This window comes from Haliotis rubra, unplaced genomic scaffold (genome assembly GCF_003918875.1).
Source record: "Haliotis rubra isolate DU_JTF1 unplaced genomic scaffold, ASM391887v1 Scf288, whole genome shotgun sequence".
NCBI lineage: Eukaryota > Metazoa > Mollusca > Gastropoda > Lepetellida > Haliotidae > Haliotis > Haliotis rubra.
This window is the reverse complement of record NW_025766955.1, coordinates 785,579-808,499: the sequence shown is the minus strand read 5'-3', so window position 1 is coordinate 808,499 and position 22,921 is coordinate 785,579. Positions and strand designations below refer to the sequence as shown.

General features: G+C 41.2%; 1 protein-coding gene across 1 annotated transcript in view; it reads right to left on the bottom strand.

Moving 5' to 3' along the window:
* Positions 1-2,111: 2,111 nt before the first annotated feature.
* The window catches only part of LOC124281701 (sodium- and chloride-dependent betaine transporter-like), a 149,320-nt gene continuing 128,510 nt past the window's right edge, over positions 2,112-22,921 (bottom strand). The window contains exons 4-7 of the mRNA XM_046717652.1: positions 4,061-4,160; positions 3,847-3,947; positions 2,812-2,949; positions 2,112-2,243 (exon numbers count right to left, since the gene is read on the bottom strand). Of these exons, the coding sequence (XP_046573608.1) occupies positions 2,112-2,243; positions 2,812-2,949; positions 3,847-3,947; positions 4,061-4,160 (471 nt within the window). The remainder of the gene's footprint in view (positions 2,244-2,811; positions 2,950-3,846; positions 3,948-4,060; positions 4,161-22,921) is intronic.

Genomic DNA, 22,921 nt, shown 5'->3' with positions numbered 1-22,921 from the left:
CTCTTTCACCAAGTGTACATTTCCGAATCTTACGATCTCGTATGGTTCGGTTCTTGGATGGTATGCAATATCCGATCTTTTGGTATGAACATATTTAATAAAGTCTTTATGATTAGACATGAAAAGAAACAGAAAAACGTATCTAAATTAGCAATTTGCTATGTTTATTCAAATATCGTACGTACTAAAATATTTACGTTAGAAATCAGATTGGAAAATCATGAACATTTCATTGTCTTTTGAAACAGGCCTCATTCTTATAGACCATTCTCTTGAGTGTATGGCAATAATATTGAATGCTTGTGAAGAGTCGTGTTATTATGGGTTGACATGACACGTGTCTTTTGATTAGTCAGCTTTTACCTAGGTCAAATATTTAAATATATACATGTACAATACGAACAGATCAAATATTTTAGAGGAGTGCTTGTTTGATTGCATGGTGTTTGTTTGATTGTATTGTGCTTGTTTGACTGTATGGTGCTTGTTTGATTGTATGGTGCTTGTTTGATTGCATGATGCTTGTTTGATTGTATGGTGCTTGTTTGATTGTATGGTGCTTGTTTGATTGAATTGTGCTTGTTTGACTGTATGGTGTGTGTTTGATTGTATGGTGTTTGTTTGATTGTATGATGCTTGTTTGATTGTATGGTGCTTGTTTGACTGTATGGTGCTTGTTTGATTGTATGATGCTTGATTGATTGTATGATGCTTGTTTGATTGTATGATGCTTGATTGATTGTATGGTGCTTGTTTGATTGTATGATGCTTGTTTGATTGTATTGTGCTTGTTTGATTGCATGGTGCTTGATTGATTGTATGGTGCTTGTTTGATTGTATTGTGCTTGTTTGACTGTTTGGTGCTTGTTCGATTGTATTGTGCTTGTTTGACTGTATGGTGCTTGTTTGATTGTATTGTGCTTGTTTGATTGCATGGTGCTTGTTTGATTGTATGGTGCTTGTAATACAATGGTCACCACACCACAGCAACAGAATCGAGGAACCGTATTCATTACAACGTGGTTCAGTGAATGGTGTTCGTCAAATTATAGACTACAACATATATACTCCCAGCAGAATTCATCACACAATATAAAGAACGTGGCCACAGCCTACAAACATGGTGTTTGTGATCATAGCACGTCAACGGGAGGTAGCCTAGTGGTTAAAGCGTTCGCTCGTCATGCCGAACACCCGGTTTCGATTCCCCACAAGGGTACAATGTGTGAAGCCCCTTTCTGGTGTCCGTCATATCTGGAATATTGTTAAACGCAGCGTAAATCCTAAACTCACTCACTCTTTCATTTTCATCTCCCTGGGGATTATACAAAGTACAACGGCTTCAGGGACATGTTTGCTGTAAAGATGTTATACGAGTTTGAGTACTTGTTTTATTCACCCGTTGTAATGCAAACTTTGATACATTATATCATATATGTCATGCTACAGTCACTCTACTGGACTCCGGGTTTCAATGTGCGTCTGTCTGTCAGTCTTTCGATCTCGTAAGAACAGTACCGATAGTTATTGCAACTTTGAACTCTTAATGTCGGATTCCACCAATATATCTCAATTATAAAATGTGTATATATTTTAGTAATAATAAAGGATACATTGGATTCAACACCGATGACAACTACAAACTCGTATGTAAATTAAATTTTTCACACATGTAAACTATTACCTTTACTGTTATACATTTCTCACACATGTCAACTATTACCTTTACTGTTATACATTTCTCACATATGTAAACTACAGTATTACCTTTACTGTTATACATTTCTCACACATGTAAACTATTACCTTTACTGTTATACATTTCTCACACATGTAAACTATTACCTTTACTGTTATACATTTCTCACACATGTAAACTATTACCTTTACTGTTATACATTTCTCACACATGTAAACTATTACCTTTACTGTTATACATTGTCGATAACCATGTCAATATCACTAATCGAGATCACACTTGTCTAATCAATAATACTCGTACAAAGATTACAATCTGGGGTTATTAACTTGAAAAGAGTGTGTGCTACCAGGATATCGCAGGCTCACACACACACACACACACACTCACACACACACACTTTCACAGCGCGTTACTTAAACACATCAAAGATGTTTTCCTTGAAGGTGTGTCTTTGTGTCTGTTGATTTATCATGTGGGCCTCCTTGTAGTTGGCATTTGCCGGGCACCAGTTCTTATCAGGCTGCAAGGCCAGTTTCACTCTCTGAAAAATGGAACACGTTTGCTAGTATTTCAAAGATAGTGTTTTCATGAGGAAACTGGTTAATGGCAGGCAAACCTAACGAAAATATCCCATTTGAAACTATTCCAGCAGGGTCATCATTAATTACAGGTAATTAGTACATGCAGAGAAATCCACCCTCAGGTTACTGTCTTCACCTTTGTAAAGTTCTGGGTATATTCAGTCAGATCTGGTCACCAATGACATGTTTTCAATAAGGCTTTGCATCAGTTCTAGGCACAACTCGGGTTAAGAATTGTGTCTATCATCTCAAATTTGAAGTGATAAAAAGTAACTTGGACGGAATTGCTCACTGTGCTAGTTTGAACTCGGAACTTTGTGCTGACTCAGATGTATAGTTAGGTCATCTGTCATCTAAGCAAAAGGCCAGTCTGCTCGTGCAAATGAGGAAACTATTCCAAACAATCAATTGTGGCATCAACACGTGACATTGCCAACACGCAATGGAATGCATGTTAGTGTTTGGTGCTGATGACGTAATACCACATTGTACCATCTTAAGAGAACCCGTCGCCCAATGTTTTCTGACAGCAGTGATCAAGAAGACCGGCAGAGGGAGAAGCGGCAACACGGCGAAACACCAACCGATTATATTGGCGTAGCTGGGAAACTCGTACTTGCCGTAGGTCGGTGGCTGGTAGCTGATAGTTGTAAGGATGAAAACTATCTAGAACACAAATACCAAATTCACAATTATATTGTGTGACGTTATTTATAATCCTAAGTAAACATTTTTGTGGGTGCTTTTTATCAGTGTAAATGACTACCACAGATATTATTTAAATCTAGCATGTGACCATAAAAATATGTATCCATACTGAACATTAAAATAGAAAAATACAGGCAATAGGTCGACAGCAACCAAAGCTGGACCACCTTATTTTTTGGTCCAGGGGTACTTACATTACGTTTACCCGCATGGATTTACACCATCCCTCCAGCAGCTGGCGATTATCAACAAATTTAGCCAAATTAACATAGCACAAATTCTAGAATTTTGTATTAGATCACTGGTGTACGATCTAATCAAGGGTAATCAGTAAAAACGTCATATCTCAATATATTGTTTTGAAACTGGTAACTATTTATAATTGACATTACGATTGTGGAAAGCGCGCGTATAATGTGGAAAGTCAGTCTGCAAGATCGTCGGAGGAAACACAACTGGACTCATGAGAGCCGTCATGTGAACAAACTAAATAGTGTGGCTTTGAATCCGTCACCGTTCAGGGCCCTATCCTTAATAAAAACACTTCGAATCAATCAACATAATTCTTTCTGTTACGTCCTTGTAATGTCAAAATTACAAAATAATTGTTCCATGACGTTGACGTTGATGTTGTTCCAACTTCTTCAAAATGATCCTTTATTTCCGCACAACAGTACCAGAGCCTATCATTGGTACCATGTGTAAAACCCGTTTCTGGTGTCCATGCAGAGATATTGCAGAAATGTTGCTAAAATGGCATTAAGCCGCACTCACGTTTTGGAAAGTGTTGCAGACAGTAGTATGTTGCCATTCACCAATATAAGAATTACGCCTCCTCTATACTAGTGTTCTTACCAACAAGATTGCCGGAGTAACAAACGCCAAGAGAACCTTAACTGCCGGTGAAAGATGTTTTCCAGTCATCATCTCTACGTCACTACTGAATCGTTTTGCCCCTGAAACAACATGATATGCACCTTTACATTGATTTCTCAGAGATGCTGTATTTGAAGTAACGATTTTGCAGTTTGAAATAGAGACTTTATAGGTTGAAGCTGTATATACCAACCATATATCCACATGACGGCAACACACTCCAGTGTGCAAAACACCAAAGGTCCCAGAGAAGCTACATACCAGTCTACCAGCTGGAACATGTACGGGCCTCCCTGCAATACAGAGAAGATGGACTACCATCGCAAACACTGATACCACTGCCACGATACCAACAGTCATTCTCAACGAAACTGCACAATTCAGAGAGGACAGTGCAGAAAAACAAAATCACGTCAGTCCAAGAAAAATATTTATTTTCCCAAACTACAACATGAGTTTTTCAGCACTCAGTGAACAGTATTAAACCTGCAGCACTGGTTTAAAGTAAGGTACCCATGAACACCCAAGTAATTTACGTTCCTGGGTAACTAGTTGTATCAATATAAACAGCGAGAAATCTCTTTTGTTCTTGTTTTGATTCAAACATCGAATAAGGAAACAATTAATTAATCTGAATATCAAAAAGAATGTGTACTCAGTAAAGCATGTTTCACACTGATGACGCCACATAATACCTGTTCAAAATCCAGAACTGACGGAACCACGCATACCACATTTATTGTGTATCAAAGTATAAAATCAGAAACTTGAAAATATAACGTTCCATGTCACGAAAACGCCATGGAATCACACAAAATGGGAATGAATATATTTTGGCTTTAACTGTTACACACCTTTACCATCTTACAGTTCCACAGCGTGACGTATATTACGTTGTAACTTACGTTCTTGTTAAATCCAAAGACTGAATTTTTATTAAACGCCAAAGATGAAAAAAACACAGTAAAATCTTTCCACCAGATATGTAATCAAAAGAAATGTGAAATTTATTCTGGAAACATGGCCTTAACATCGCGCAGCACTGACATACACAGAATGAGATATTGGGATAAAACGTGTTTACTTTTGAATTCATACTTATTTTGAGCAAGTTAAAGAACAATCTGTATAGTTGACAAAACGTACACTTCAATTTCATCAATATATTAAATCGTTTTATTATCTTAATTAATGATTCCGTAAGAAATATTCGTACGAAATTTACGTAACACCTTTATAGTAACTTTCTTTTGGGTGAGAAAGTGGCATGATCGACAATGGAATCCATAGAATGAGCATTGCTCTGCTCGCATGCAGACATTCAAACGGGTACTAACACGTGATTTTTTTGGTGTCCTTGGGGTTTCCCATGTAACGCTCTGGACCATTCTATCATCACCGTCACGTATGATTACGTTCTCAAAAACAAATTGGTCTCTAGAACGAACATTATTGGTCTGTGTTCAACTAACCTGTATCTTCTGTAGACATAACATGCATGCTATTTAAACTATATCATTTCATGCCCTACATAACGCCTTTTGATATTGCAACAGTTTTTAGGTATGAGTAATACAATCTGACATAACGTAAATTGCACGCGTGCTGTCGACAATTGTTTATTGCATACATTGCAATTGTGTATGTTTTCACATGCGTATTTGATGGGGTTTTTTTATCAACAGTTCCTGATTGCTTCCAAAACTTAACTATATTGTACTCGTGATAGCGGTGGTCATCTTAGACGCAGCTTTTATTGTACGTCACCTACCGACACCAGAAAAACCGTACACCCTACCCATGTATGTCAATCAATGCTAAACCATTGTTTAAATTACTTGTTAGTTTTCTTGCTTTTCGTGTTTCCTATACTTTATTTGTCATTATTAATGTATTTAAAGATCAGAATGTGTTGTTTTTTTCATGCATCGCATCTTGCGAACTCGATGACCGCAATTGTCCACTTTTACTGAGAATGACTGACAAAAACAGTATTACTTTACAATTGCTATTACTGTCGTATCTAATACCTAGACAGCCTTCTGTGTTATCACTGCTGGTACTACTATCAGTATTTATCATTGTGACTGCTTGTTTTGTTTTGTTTCCTACTGCTGGGAGTGGTATACAATGGTTATCGTTACACTACAATACAATAACACTTGCACTTTGAGAAAAACCTTCAACTAGTAAAGTGCCAACACGTGGACATTGATACCTGACTGTGATTAATAACATTTCCATTAATAGTTTCATTTCATTTTATGTATCCCGCACATTCCTGGTCCGATTTGTGAAAAATGAGTGTTGTCTAAAGATCACCTGCGTGCAGAAGACGATTCCAAAAAGAAAGAGTATCAGGCAACATCCTCCTGTTACAAGCAGCCTCCTCTTTCCCAGCTGCCGTGGATACTCGTCTACCAGAGCAGTTATGACTACTTCCATCCCCAGGAACTGGAGCAAGTAAAATGTCGGAATTATCGTAATGGAGAGACTGATCAATGCAGTATACTTTACATTCTAGTAAGCATATTTATGTTCTCTTAAAAAGAGGTTGTGTTCTTCATATTTGATCAATCCAGTATTGTACAGTACGAAGTGAACTAATTACATGATTTGCACTCAGAAGATATGGTTACACTCTGCGTTTACTACATAGTTACTTCATAAACGTGAATCGAAAATATGTGGCAACGGTCAGTGAAGTAAACAGTTTTAAAATGCAATCTCGTCCCTGTGATTACGTTGAATACTTGAATACGTACCTGCGAATCCAAACCAACCATCAGCAACATCAGAAAGAACAAGAACGACCACAGCTGAGGAAGCGGAAGTTGGGCCAGAGCTTCTGGATACGTTACAAATCCTAAACCTGGACCTACAAGAATAACATCTATCATATTCATGCACATAATCACATGTCTCACAATGTCGAACAGGTGTGTTTGCTGAGGGTATTTGCTCGCAAACAACTTGCAAGTGGATAGAATCAGTTTCTGAACCAACGCCTTATCCTTTTAAGGCTATGTACCCCAGCGTCAGAGTAATGGCAGCTTGGTTCCTTTGACTGTACATTTCCACCAGCGGAAAAATCGTCGTATTCACTCCTAAAGCATGGCATAGACTGAGACTTTCCAAAAGAAAATCGTTAAAAGGAAAAACTACCCTGCTCTCAAACATTCAACAATTGTGAAACTGATCATCTCCTTTTAGCTGAAATTTTGTAATGTAATTTGAACATTTACGTGGCTTATTGGCATTCTAGTTTGTTTGTTGTGCAACCTCTGCTTGGGACGTTTTTGTCATTTTGTACTGTTTAATACGATAAAGGACAAGGTTTTTTGCTTTTTGGGGGGAGGCGGTTCATAATTTGTTTGGTCTGCATGGACTAAGGATGTGCTCCCATGCTATCATTGCAGTGACTAACTAACTTTATATCATGACTACGAATCCCCTACCTGTTGAAACTACCTTGGCAATAGGAACACCAATTTTCTGTGCCATCGACCCGAGAACAGCAAACGTTACCAGGCCAGAAAAGATGCTGGTTCCCTCTGATATTATGGACAATATCAAGCAATCTCTGTGAATATACATAATGAATCAAAATATAAATAAAATATATCATATTTATTGAGAAAGTGTAATCCCAAATATAGCATGTTAAATTTCAACATAATTGAAAACAAAAAAAGGCCTTCAGATACTGTCTTTAGTACGAAAATATCTTTAGCGTATTCTTATACTAAAAACACATAATTTGTGCGGGAGAACAAATGGACGCGGCTGACAGTGGCAGTGATCGAGATGCAAGAGCGCCGCTCATCGTTTGATGTGTGTTAAAAACTCCCTGTGCAGTCCTGACAACATACACGCTGAAGGTATTCAATGGCCTGATAATATTCAACTCTTCCACTGTTGTCCGTCAATTTTGACCAAAAAAATTCACTTATTTAAATACGGGCGACGCCATATTTCTTACACTCACGATGAACATAGTAGACGTATTTGTTTACTTATTTTGATTGTTTTATTTTCGTTTTCACGTACAGAAACTTGAGTTATTAAAGGATTGAAAACCTATGCTTGTAACCACACTAACAGTAAATTTTATTTAATTTCATAGGAGTGTTCTCGTGTTACATGCTCTCAAAATGTGTGAAAACTTCTGAATGAAAATCATGAATGGAATGAGTGATGAAAGTAGTACCGGTAATGTCAAAGTTCACGTATTAGCCAGTCAAATCACTCGAAGGTGTTATGACACACATGTGTTATGATGTGTCATAAGAGTTTCTTTGAAACCCTTTACGAACTACCACGTGGGTAATAATAATGGCTCCTACACATATTTACATGCTGGCACTGGAACTACTCAGTTCGTCATTGTAACTTACAAACTTAAACCTAGCGAATGGATGTTAATGGTCAGTCCACGACAACATCTGTGGAGGTCACCATTTCCCAACAAAACGATAACCTGTGTCCGTCCATCATCAGGATCGAATTTTACATATTGTCTCTGTATGACACTTTATGTCTTGACGAACTTAAACCTAAACTTGTTATTGTTACTGCCGTTCTGACTAAAACTATAAATGCACAGGCCCATACATGGCAGCCATATGATATAACTAGCAAATGTTTGACGTGACGGGAGACAGCATTCAGTAGCTCTCTCACACACTCCAATATTCACCTAAGACATGGTAGATGGAACGTTTTGTAGCTTGCTGCTGTTCCAACTGCCCCGTAGCCAGGTCCAAGGGAGTAGAACACCTGCAGACACGCTTCTATCCATACCTGAATTGAGTATCACCCAATTATGACCAACTGGATTCTCCCTGATGTAAAGGGAGTAAAAGTAGCTGTGAAAAATATAGGTATGGATCACTGAGAAGCAGCGGCGACAAGTGAGCTTTACTTTACCTAAGATGTTACTGAACCGTGAGGCAGTACCAGGTGAGGGTTCGAGTGATCCTGGTACAAGCTGGTTAATCTCATTACTATCTGATGCCATCTGACGGCGACTTCGACTTCTCACATGAAGCAGTGTTGGGATCTCTTTCATACTGCCGTTATACTTGTACTGTGATTTAATTTGTTATTACCACTCAATTTTGTTTGGCCGATGGTACACTCTTAAAATAAATGCATCGGTAAGTTTGAGAATATTGGACTCATGTAGCTGCGGCAAAAATAATTCAAATAAATGTATACTATTTCTTTTCAAAACGTCATCTTTGTGTGATTGTAGACAGCTTCAGCGCCAAAAACGCGACAATTTTAAGTTTCTCACTTGTTTTAGAAGCGTTTGAAGAAATATTCGCCAAAGTCAGCTAGAATACATGCAAAGCAAAAATACATGCACATGCAAGTAGGCGGAAAGGCATGCGGTATTGGTCACTGTGAAAAGGCCAGCATTGTGTTTGGTCATGCTTTTGCCTGGAAAAGAGAAACCCTCATGCCACGACAGAGTGCCGCCAATCGAAATATCGCTAAAGGCCGCCTTGCTGCTGGATTTCAACGTTCATCAGAGCACCATATCTCGCCTTTGGGATCGTTTCCTGCAAACCAATTCTGCCCAAGATCGCCCGAGAAGCGGCCGTCCAAGAGTTACCAACTATGACTGCTAGATCCGGGCTGCTCACTTACGTCATCGTCTTGCAAGAGTCGTCGAGACTGCAAAGCGCATCCCTTGTTGAATTTCCGACCAAACCGTAAGGAATGGATTGCGTGCAGTGGGGAGTCGACCAAGAAGGCCAGTTGTCGCCTCTGTTTTGAGAGACTTCCATCAGCGCCATCGCTTGCGTTGTACAGTACGGAACTGGTACCTTCAAAACTGGAGGCGAGTCTGGTTCATTGGTGAATCATGACTTCCTTTTCACCGGCGAGATGGGAGACATCGTGTCTACCGTCGGAGACATGAACGTTTTGCCCCTAATTACATTCGACAGGTCGACAGATTCGGTGGAGGCAGTGTCATAGTGTGGAGTGCGATACCCAGCATACAAAAATCTCATTTAGAGGAGGTTCAGGGGAATTTGACAGCAAATCTGTACATCAACGAGGTCCTTGCACATCACATGCTTCCGATTATGGAACGACAGAGGGAGTTGTTCCAGCATGACAATGTTACTTCACATACATCACGCGTCATGATCCGTTACCTTGCCAATTCTAACATCAATGTCTTGTGGTGGCTTTCCCGAGCACTAGTCCTAAACCAGATAGAACACCTATAGGATGAAAAGCGACTTCGTTGACCTGTCCAGCAAGTGCCGAGCTGGCGCAGAGCGGTGATTGCTGCCAATGGTGGCCATACAAAGAACTGACTTTGATGCTATCTAGTGGACTCAGGTAAACAGAACTATCACAATAAAGGCTGCTGTTGTGTTGGCGGACTCTTTGTATATAGACGTGTGAATTATCACAATTTTACCATTTAAATGACATGAAATAATTGCTCTTAAACTAACGCAATAAATTCTTCTAAAAGTGGCTTATGCGTTTCTATTGGTGAAGAGTATATTGAATTGACACTATATTGCATTGATTTGAATGTATGGTTATTTTTGTAATATAAGTATTTATAATGTTAATATTTACAGGATTCACACCAAACAAATTGAATGTCACATATTTAAGAAGTGAATTAACGGAAGTACCTGTTTGAATCGATTTAAGAAATGTCATCATTTTCGCACCTGTAAGTCAAGTAGTTTTGTGAAGTCAGGTACGACGTAGAAGATTATTCCATCCAGAGCACCTGGTTGAAACAGGGTGACTATGAAGATGGAGATGAGGAGAACGTACGGCAGAAGTGCGGTCACATACACAACCTGTTGTTGGGAAAATACAATCTAATCATACAACTTCGAACGTTTAGAACATCCCCTAGTCATAGTTTGGATGTGGAGGCAGAGGAGCCTTCCCTAGAGCAACGCTGCCTGAAATTATTCTTAGAACGTGTCACAAAATTATATTCTTACCAGTGAAATCCAACTTTCGAATGCGTATTTAGTCATCTTGACGAAACTAATTACAGTAAGAACTCTTACTCCATCACTTGCAATAGGGATCAAATTTGCTCCCATTAACCTTTTGTCATCGCCTCCTTGGCAAATGGTCAAGCCAGAGGTAGATGGATCCAAGAAGGGTGGCGGAGTTGCTAGTGACTGTCATTGGATCCAGAAACTTATCTTCTAGATTACCAAATAAGAGCTTCATATTCACTGCAGAAGCTTATGCGGTATTAGCTTCTCTCACACATATCATTAAACAGTCCAAGTACTACAGGAGTAACGCTGTTTTTCAGGGCATTATCTAGGTCTTCAATTAACTCAGTAAGACCATGTGACTAATGCATACCTGACAACTCATATGACATTACTATTTTCTGATAAGATAAAGTTCCTTCCAGAAATATGTGCATTGCTCAAAATACTGACGATCTTTTGAAAGTAGTATGGCCGTTATTTATTTATAACATACAATGAGAAAGTCTTGGAAATAACCAAAAAATAGCAAATTCGTTATGACATGTGAATAAGAAAATTCCCGCATGCGTAAATATTTGTTACACAAGATTTTATCTGTCATTTTGTTTAGTTAGCTGTTTTCTTATTTGTCACCTTTTTGGGCAACTTACTTTGCCTGAAGACTTGACTCCACGGAGAAGGCACAGGAAGATGATAGCAATTGACCCAAACAAACATCCGACTATATGCCACTGCACAAACCCGACATCCTCTAGTCCGGGCGAGACACTGAGTACATTGTACCTGCAAGGCAAGAAAACAGTGAAACTCTCAACAGGGTATTGTACTGTTCTCGATCAAGTGATAGCTATACAGACTCCGAGTCCCATATCGATTGTTAAGACAACCAGTGCATTTCAAAACTAGTCAACCGAGCGAAAGAATATTGAAATGTAGGAATGTACCTCATGTTTTCGTTAGTGGACATTCCAAACGACTGTCCATTTGGTAAACAGGGGAACAGTCAAGGGGACCAGTCTCATTACAAAACAAGGTCGTGCATATTCATGTTTCAGAAATGTAACTGCCGACTTAAGATTTTGATCCATTTCCTGAAGCAGATGTTATTGACTTTCTTGTTTCGATAACTAGTATAATGTATACGTGTATCCACATGGATATTACTTGTACATACGACTCCTTGTCGGGACTTAATGTATACGTGTATCTACATTGATATTACTTGCACATACGACTCCTTGTCGGGATGTAATGTATACGTGTATCCACATGGATATTACTTGTACATACGACCCCTTGTCTGGATGTAATGTACATGTGTATCCACGTGGATATATCTTGTACATACGACTCCTTGTCGGGATGCAATGCATCATGGTTGATATCTCACTGCCAAAATTCCTCTGCTGGTGTGTGAGCCAAAGTCACATTTTCCCACAACTCAGCTGTTGTGATTGTATCGGATGCATTGTCTGACAGAGCCGTCACATTAGTTGTGTATGCTGTAGTCACAGTTTCCACACACAGGTCGGTGTTCCAGCTGTTGCCACAGGTTGTCCAGGGCAGGACGCTTGAGCAGGACTTCACCAAGTAGTAGATGGGCCAGGCCAAATATAGGTTGTAATAGGACGTGAAGATGGATGTAAGTACAACACCCCCAATACCAACCCCTGCTCATCGCAAACAAACATACATATTTAATAATCAACACATTAACGTTATTTATGACGAACAGCATCTTAGTGTTGTATTACAATATCACGACATATGTGCATGTCGAAAACACAATCAAACAAATCCCCAAGCATTCAAATCAATGTCACCAACATGATTTACAAAACAGACGAAATCTTCTCAATATCGGTTAACAAATATTGCAAGTATTGTATAACATACATGTTGGCAGCGTCTATACTCATTATTATATAGAGGATATTATATGAGTGGCCATTTCATACTATGTTTACGACACGAGTGCCTAAATGTTGGTATTTCCCGAGCGAGAGCGAGGGATATACCGATATTTAGGTACGAGTGTCGTAAACATAGTATGATATGGGCACGAATATATTATTCTATTTATTACCGAAGTCGTCATATTGAGGAAAATAACCCCAAGACTACTTTCAAACATAGGCTGGCTACCCGCCGTCGCCGCACGTAGGACGCAACGTCATAAAAGGAACTTGAAGTCATAGCATTGTTCATGACGTCACGTCAACATGACAGAGTGTATTTTGCCCTAGGGCATCGTATGAGAAATATGAACCCCGATATTTTCGCCCTTGTAGGTAATAAATATATGTATTTTATGTACAGTAATGTATACTGGCCTTTAAACAGAGGGCAAAAGCTCCAGACTTGCTGCGAGGCCTTTCCCGAGAACTGAGAGAGTGCTGACTCCAGGAAGAACATTGGAAACCCGGTGATCAGAAGACAAAGGATGAAAGGTAACAAGAATGCTCCTGAAAGAACACCAATATGTTCCATTTGGTCATCTCTTGGCTCAAATTTAGGAAATTGTATATAAAATATTTGAGGGAAAGTATGAACAGTTTGACAAGATACATGAAGTATAATACAAAGTACGTGTCTTGTCTTGAGGATCCTGTGCCCGTGGATTCGTAACTTTATTAAGATCCTAGCCAAGCAACATCCATGCCTGTACTCGAGGGTTTCAGCAAAAATAAGTTGGAAGTCAAGACACAGTTCAAAACATGCACAATAATGTGCACTTAGCATGCTGTATATACTAGTGATCATGAAGAGAGTTCATTATTTCTATTTAATCAAAAGTCGAAAAAAAGTGAACGTGTACATTTTGAAGAAAAACATTATAACAGTTTGTTTCCCTGAAACAGTATCCCTTCGCCTTTCACCCCGACACTTTGTTCTTTAGCCGCGTTTAAATTTGAATGTGCACACTGTGATATTAAAGTAAATCGCACTCATCAACAGTCAGTTTATGGCAAAATGTACAAACACTCGTGATTATTCAGTAGAACACAAACAACACAGGCTACGTATGTACTCCCATATATATTTCCTATACACCAATATTAATGTGACCTTATGATATATCGCAGGTACTCGAAAATTACTGCGTTAATTAGATATTCGGATTGTGTCAAATAAGCCCTCGGCAATATCTAACCGTCAGTGGTTCTCATAGTCATATTGTAGGATAGATTTTAGTATAGGATTCTTACCTCCACCGTTCCTGCTGCAGATGTATGGGAACCTCAACAGGTTACCTAATCCAACACAGTAGCCCACCATAGTTAACACGTAATCTAGATGTCTACTCCATGACTGTCTTTGATGTACAACTTCATGTCTCTCCCCATCAGAATGCATCTGAGTCATAGGGAATGCTTCATGGGATTCGTCTTCCTCGTTGTTGGCCATGATAATTTAGATTGATCTGAAACCATACACGTTCTATGAGATCACAGAAATGATATATTCAGGCATTCTTAGATTTGAAATCCTTTTCCTTAAACGTTTTTGATGTTATAGAGGAGACTATTGTACATTTATCTGCAGTAACAGTCAGTCATAACTCGCTCACACTCGTTGGGTTGAGTGATGACGATACATTTGAGGCTTTTTGGACACACTTGGAAATTTCCCAAATCACCTGAAAGCTATTGAATCATCCTGACCACACTTTTGATTCCGCCCCTTGAACATGGAACTGTTGGACTCAACTTCCTCAATGCATATGATTTCGTCACTTGTTGTTTAATACGGATTCTGTGAGTGAGTAAATATGATTAGTTTTACGTTGCTTTTAGCATATTTTCAGGCAATATCCGGCGAGGGATACCAGAAATGGGCTTCACACATTGTACTTTTGTGGGGAATCGAAACCGAATCTTCCGTGTGACAAGCGAACGATTCAACGAATAAACTACCCAACCGCCCCATCATTCAGTGACCAAACAGGAACTATGCACTCCATATAGTTGCCTTTTAGGACGGACAAAGGTTGATGAAGAATCGGTTTACTTGCAATCCTAAACAGAGTTGCACTTGGCAGGAGCAGCACACATGTAAAGAGCTCTCCATCCTTTTGTGATACGTTACAACACAGAGTGACTACAGCTTGTCTTGGATGTGGCTATCACCCTGAAGAACCTGCTGTGTGAAAATGCTCATATTTCATTCAAGGAATGTGGAAATATTTGCAATTTCCTATAGGACATTTGATAAATATTTGGAAGACTATTTGTCTCGACCCAATCAACAGCCAAGCTAGCCCAAGCTATGAAACATGTAACAATGGGAACCAATCAGCGCCTCACCTACAGCCGGGACTACAGCCCAGGAACCAATGTAAGTTTGGATGTAACACAATCACTGATTGACCCAGATCTCTGGACATCATTATGTAATCATGGGAGTTCTACTAGGAAAAAACTGTGAGAGGGTCATCGGGGACAGGTAAATACTAAGGAAAATAAAAATTATCTAAAATGTATTGAACAGAAAACCAAGTGTAGGTCAAGTAAGTGGTGTATGTTTTGACAATTTAATCAAGGTTCACCCTCTCACTCCATCATCACATATCAAAGCGAATTTATTGAATGCGCAGTCACGCCGGAAGAAAACACTTGACATTTATGACTTGAGTGTTGAGGAGAACCTCGACATTCTGATTATTGCAGAGTCCTGGCTGCATCCAACAGGGGATGAGGCCAAGATAGCTGAGATGACCCCGCCCTCACATCGAATCGTACACTGCCCCAGACACGGCACTACAGGCGGCGGAGTGGCCATCATACACAGATCACCTCTTGCTCTGCATGTCAACAGGAACAGTCTCACGTCTTTTGAATATCTGGATGTCCTTGTCACATCTGGCCAGTCGACTGGGAACATTTTGGACTGGATTATTTCCTCACCTAGCAGCGGTATCATCAAGGATTGTTCAGTATAGGCAGATGTCAGACCACTCTGTGGTTGCCCTTACTCTGTCTCTGATGAAATCACCAATTCAGCCAACAATCGTCAAGTGTAGGAATCTGAAAGATATTCACTCTGAGGCCTTCGGAGAAGATCTGAAAGATTCTGACCAGCTACCTTCATCCCTGTCATCTGTTGGTGATCATGTGACATTTTACAACAATACCTTAGCATCACTTCTGGATAAACATGCTCCGTCGGTGGAGAAGAAAAGACAGCTTCCAAATGTCCCTTGGTACAGTAAGGAGGTATTAACAGCCAAACGGACACGACGACGGGCAGAGCGTCAATTTCGGGCTAGCAGAAATCAAACTACGTTTGCAATTGATAAAGCTAGGGGAGATAGAGAATTGTGCAGGCAAACCAGCTCGTCTTTACAAGTTTATCAGACAGCTGCATGAACATCACCGAATGATGAAGTTGTACAAAACAACACAAATATGGCAGATTCAATAAATAAATTCGTGAAGGACTGTCAGCTGGCATGGAACAACACCTTCTGTCGAAATTCCACATTTCACAGGTGAGAGACGAGAAGTTTGATCCTTTTTCCGAGGACGAGATCAGAACTATTGTGACCAAATCAAAACCAACATTCTCTCCGTCTGATCCAGTTCCCACCAAGTTCCTTCCAGAAAATCTTGATCTGTTTTTGCCAAGTATCACACACATTCTCTTTTGTTAAACCATTACTAAAGAAACCTAATTTGGACAGTAATGAATTCAAAAATTTCCGCCCGGTATCGAATCTCTCTTTCAAAAGTTGTGGAAAAGGCTGTCAGTATCAGGCTAAAGGAAGACTTGGACAACCATCAGTCTGCATACCGACGGTGTCATAGTACTGAAACAGATTTAGTTAGCGACGAGTTGAGACGGAGTGTAGATTGAGGTGACATAGCAGCATTGGTCCCTTTAGACCTCTCCTCAGCATTTGCTACTATGGACCACAGCATCCTTTTAAATCTACTGAAATCTCCGAATAACACGTCACAATTTAATTCTGGACTCACAAAAATCCAGAAACTCTCCGCACTGTGGGCACTTTCTATTGTGTATTCCTCATAGCCTAATATAAAGATTACATATTAATACTATGGCTATTTTAATGTATAGTTTAAACATATTTTCTTCAAGTAATCATGACGGGATTAGCAAACAAGCATAAACATGCATATCAATGCCGCCCCATAACAATAATACTGTGTGCAAAACATAATGTGTGCAAATCATAACTGAAATCTTCAAGGACATTATTAATAATATTGCATGTATCTTACTCTCTGGTGTCCTCCCTTCAGTTAGACGTCCCATTTGTCAGACACGTTAAAACAACAAAAGTTATGGTTGGTTGCACTCAGGTACACTGCACTGTTACCTTTATTAAGTAATTGATTGATCCAAAGTTATGGATAATGACTTATATACAGCATATATACAACATTAATTAAGATTATTTAACAAGGATGTTTAGCAGTACACACATGATCTTATTCAGAACAATAAGCCATATATGTATAAGAATATATTAAGCTACATAATTAATAGGGCTGTAATGATACATCGAGCTATCGATGGATTGCAATTGTTGAGCAATTAATCGATGGTGGAAATGAAAAACTATCGATGCATCGATAGTATGTGTGACTATCGATAGTTTAGTGATGGTTATTTATTCTTATTAAATAGTTGTGTTGTTTGATTTTTTTAATTGTTTAGGTGCAGACTTGCAGCTTCATTGAGTTTATGTTGTATTTGTTTACTCGATCTTGGTTTCAAGTTTCTTGTCAGTTATTCATAAGAGGAGCAGAGGAAGCACAGCAGCCCGTCGTAGCCATCTCTGTTCCTCTGAGAGAAGACCGCCTCCGTGGTGTAGTGGTTAGAGTGTCCGCCCGGAGAGCGGAAGGTCGTGAGTTCGATCCCCGACCGCGTCATACCAAAAGACGTTAAAATACGGTACTTGTTGGTCCCTGCCTGGCGCTCGGCATTAATGGGTACAACAAGGACTGGTCGGCTCGGAGTCAGTGTAATACGTCTGAGTGGGGCCCGTATTCATGCTTCACTGTGGCGTGGTGTCTCAGTGGGCTAGCACTATAAAAACAGCTTAAAGGTCACATGCAACCAAAAAATCAAACATAATTAAAACACAATTATCACTTATTCATGACATATAATATACATTGCTGATTATGAAAAAAACATATAAACAAAATTATAAGCGTACAATCGCAAATCAAAAGTGCAATATTTTGTACTTGGGTTTACTTCCCTCGAAACGAAGCACTGGGGTACCGAACCCAGTCAGAGCGGGTGGGTGTGCACTCAAGTGTAACGAGGGCTTCATTGGCTGGTTCATTTGCCGATGCCCTCATGGCTCATTGTGTGTGTGTGTATATAGAGATGTTGGGTTTGTAAAATACATGCTCATTTTTTGTGTATAACAGTTTGCAATCAACAGACATCATAACACGTCATGTGTACAAGTATCACACCTGCCTGTCTGTGTAATTACATAATGTGACAGAGACCGAACTCGGGCCATAAATCAATGCGTTTTGTTTATGGTGTATAGCCTGATAGATGTTAAGTTCAAATTTCATGTGGTCAGTGTTCGAAGGTGTGTATTGAATCTTGTCATTAGCAGACAGGCAGGCAGACACATAGGTGTCAATAAAACAAGACATTGAGTTTTGTCTGAGACAATGACATATGTATATCACAGTTAGAAATTCTGTCAACGCTAAATAATGACATCGCTTTTGAGTATCGAACTGAGAAAGTGACTCGGTAAGAAGAACGTGTGGTGAAATAGACAAATGAAATTATAGAAACAGTTAAATCGGTAATCTACTGTCATAACATATAAAAAGCTCGCGCCTGTGAAATATCAACAAAACATTAGAAAAATAGCTCACATCCAAGCCTTCACCGAGTATTCACCGCCAGCGACGGTTTTCCGTCTTGAAATGTCAAACGCCTCACTGGTTAACACATAGCTGAGTAGATCTAGATCCTAACAAGGTTCTTTTATGTAATGAGTAGATTATTTACTATTTCTTTTGATTAGACTACTCCTGCTCACGACCTTATATTAAATCCGGACATCCCGCTTCCAAGCTGCGTGAACCTATTTCACTGCGCATGTGCTCTGAGCGCAGCCCAGCGCAGTGCAGCCCAGCTGTTGAAACCCCTTTACACCCCAAGCGCTGGGACGAATTTAGTGAATATCGTTTAAACTCTGATTTCGCTGGGGGGTTTTCCTCGCGTTATTTTTCAGCTTTATAAGTTGAATTTGCATTTTTGATGATTTGTATCTGTAAGTCCATTCCGAAAGGTATCAGAATCTGCAAAGTTGTGTTTTACGTTGCATGTGACCTTAAAGTCTGGGCTAGTATAAATATGCAAGTTTTTAAAGCAGCGAATAGGCGATGGGAGACCCCCTTGTTTATCTCGGTTAAATGTGTGTTTGGCAATAATAAATACTAAATAAAAAACCCGACCTGCTTATATATACAGGATGTACATGAGGACTGCAAAATATTAAAACGAAACGTGCGAACCTGGGTAGGTACACCTCGCAAGTGTGGGGTTTTGCCCACGGTAGAATTTATTCAACAATACTATGACGACAGTAGTGAACAACGTCTCCCTGGCGGGGTTTCCAAGATGGCGGCGACCACGCGATCCAAGATGGCGGCACTTCCGGTAAGGGGGGTTCCGGTTCCGGTGTGTGCGCACGCATCGCGATGACGTCACGTCCGGTTCCGGTGTGCGCGCGCACCTCGATGACGTCACCTCCGGGCCAAGATGACGGCCGCCCTATTCAAGATGGCGACCCATCCGGTGGGATCTCGTGGGGGATCTCGTGGCAAGATGGCGGACGAGCGGCAGACGGGGAAGGAGAGGGAGGGAAGGGGAGAGAGGGAGGGAGGGTGGGTGGTGAGAGGACGATGGCGTGCGTGGAAAACGATGGAGATCTCATGACGTCACTTTGGACCGCTGGGTTAGTGTGGCGTGACGTCATAGGGTGTGTGACGTCATAGGGTGTGTGACGTCATGGGCAAAACTCATGGGAAAAACCCTTAGGAAAAACCCATAGGAAAAACCCATGACGTTGTGTATATAAACCAGGCACAGCGTGAGTCTTGTCAGTTCTCACCATGTCGTCACCACGAACGAACGAAGCAGAGGAAGAAGAGGCGCCTGTGCCCTATCGTTTGGAGCCGATGTCCCAAATAAATGTCAGGACGTTCCAGGGCAACACTCATCTCTATAAGCTGAAGTTCAATCCGGCTTGGTTGCAGCGTCAACAACCTGAAGACCTCCCGTCCTTCTCAGAGAGCAGTTTGATGCTCTCTTGTTAGACCTGAGAAACAATGTGAGCGGCCAGGATGGTGATCGCGTGGGATCGATCCTGGATCATCCAGCCCTGGATTCACCCATCCCCATCACGTTACAGCGCATGGAGTACCTCCAGAGCAAACACATCCTGGCCAAAGTGGAAAAAGTACAGCAAAGTAACCGCGAGTTGCATATCGATGAGACCATGGAAATATCCTTACTGCATTTAGACGATCCTAAATGTATAGGCCAGGGACACGGACGGGCATCACACATTGTTGGCTTAAACACCTTCATGGAAAACAAGCAATGCGTCGTACAAATCAAAATGAGGATCAACTCTGCTTTGCCCATGCCCTGGTCGTGGCCAGTCACCACGAACACAAACCCGATCCTGTGACCAAGGAATGGCACAGGAATGGAAACGGCTTTGTGACAGTCGCAGTCCAGTTCAACTGAAGGCCGCCAAGGGCTTATTTCGTCAACTCAAGATTCCCGAAGGGCCTTGTACAGGCCGTGCCACATGGGAGTTGTTCAGTCAACGTTTGGCGCCTTACTACCAACTCAAAATCTATTCCCAAGATGTCATGAATCGGCTCCTGTACACGAATAAAGTGCCTCAACCCACCAAGATCCTTCACCTGTATCATCACCATCAGCATTACGATGTCATTACCTCCATGCCAGCTTTTACAGGTGAAGATCATTGCTGCTGCACCCGAGAATTTCGATGCTACTGGTGTCAATGTCCTGGATTCTGTGGCGACGTGGTCAGTGAAGGACTCTCCTGTCTCCAATGTTGAGGGTGGTTCCGAAACCCTTACTGCTTTCAACGCCATCGGACAGCCTCCGGCAAGCAACCTAGCACCTGCTCCACAATCCACACTTGTCATCGATGCATGACCAAAGTCAACGTGAGAAAAATCCAGGGCATGGCCAACCACTAGTGCAGCACGAATCGTAACTGCAAGAACTGCAAAGAACCTTTGGAACACAGCCATCAGTGCTACATGACCGTCATCAAACCACCCACACAAGATGAAGACGGTAAAAACAAGGAGGAAGACAAAGAGCGACAACAGCGTCAGTTCATCTTCTACGATTTTGAATGTACCCAAGATCAAGGAACTCATGTTCCCAACTTGTGCGTGGTTGGGCGACTGGCTAATGCGTCTGGCAGAAAAGAAAGAGACAAAACGTAAGGCACCACGCCAGCCATCGTTGTCGGGCCACGCCTCCGAACAATCCAAACCATCACTAGAACCCGTTGATGATGATGTAGAACTAGAACAAGATGACGAGGAACAAGACGGCGAAGACGACACTTCCCCTATCATTGATGATGACTTCGTGTTGGTCACTGCACACAACTACCGTGGCTATGATGGGCACTTGCTCCTACAGTACCTCCATCAACATTTGGTGAAACCACCCCAGATCATGCTTCGAGGGAATATCATCTTTCATATGACCGTGGGGCGTCTCGTTTTCAAAGATTCACTCAATTTCCTCACAATGGCTCTGGAGGAGTTTCCAAAAACGTTTGCCTTGACAGAACTCAAGAAAGGTTACTTCCCTCACTTCTTCAACACCGATGCTCACCAAGGCTATGTTGGTCCTTATCCTCCCGTTTCTACCTACGATCCTGACGGTATGTTTCCTGCCGAACGCAAAGCTTTCTTGGCCTGGTATGATGCACGCGTGGCTGAAGGAGCTGTCTTTGATCTGGATGAGGAATTGTTGACTTACTGCCAGAGTGATGTGAACATTTTGCGTCCAGGCTGTGCTGCATTCTGCAACATGTTCATCCAACAAAACGATGTGGACCCTTTCTATGAAGCAATGACTCTACCCATGGCTTGCATGCACACCTTCTGAAAACTGTTTTTGGAACCCCGCAGCATCGCCATCATACCTCCTCAAGGTTACTGTACCCAGCGCCGCTACTCTCTGCAGTGCCTCCACTGGCTCAACTGGGTCATGCACCAACAACCTGGCCTCCACATCCAGCATGCTTGTAATGGCAGAAAGTAGGCTTAGACTGTGCTGATGGTAGTCACTACATGGTGGACAGCTACGACGCTGAGACATGCACCGTGTACGAATACTTAGGTTGTTTCTGGCATGGATGTACTTGCTGTTACAAGACCAGTCGAGGACCCACAGGACCATCGGTACAGCCCCTTGGGAACGATATCATCATACGATGTACCGACTGGCAGTGTTACGCCGACATCCCGACATCGACCAAGTTGTACTACAAAGCCAAAGAAGATGAAGAAATCAAATATGTGGACGTTTGTTCTCTGTACCCTTACATCTGCAAGTATGGCACTTACCCCATGGGGCATCCCGAGATCAAAGATCATCCTCCCATGTCTGACTTGTTCGAGCTCCACGGCCTCATCCGGTGCTGAGTCTTGCCACCCACCGACCTCTACCATCCCGTTCTTACTTACCACAGCCAGGACAAGTTGATATTTTCTCTGTGTCGTGCTTGTGCTGAAGCACAGTGGGATGGTTCCTGCCCCCACGGGGATGAAGACCGCTTTGACACGCTCACCACCTACGACCCTGACACTCAAGAGGGAGGCCTGTTTGCCAAGTATGTGAACAATTTTTTCAAGATCAAGCAAGAGGCCAGCAGATATCCAGAAGGCTGTTCAGACTCAGACGCTAACATCAGGGAGATTCAGCGAAAAGAAGGAGTCACCTTTGATCCTGCTCACATCCGCAAAAACCTATGA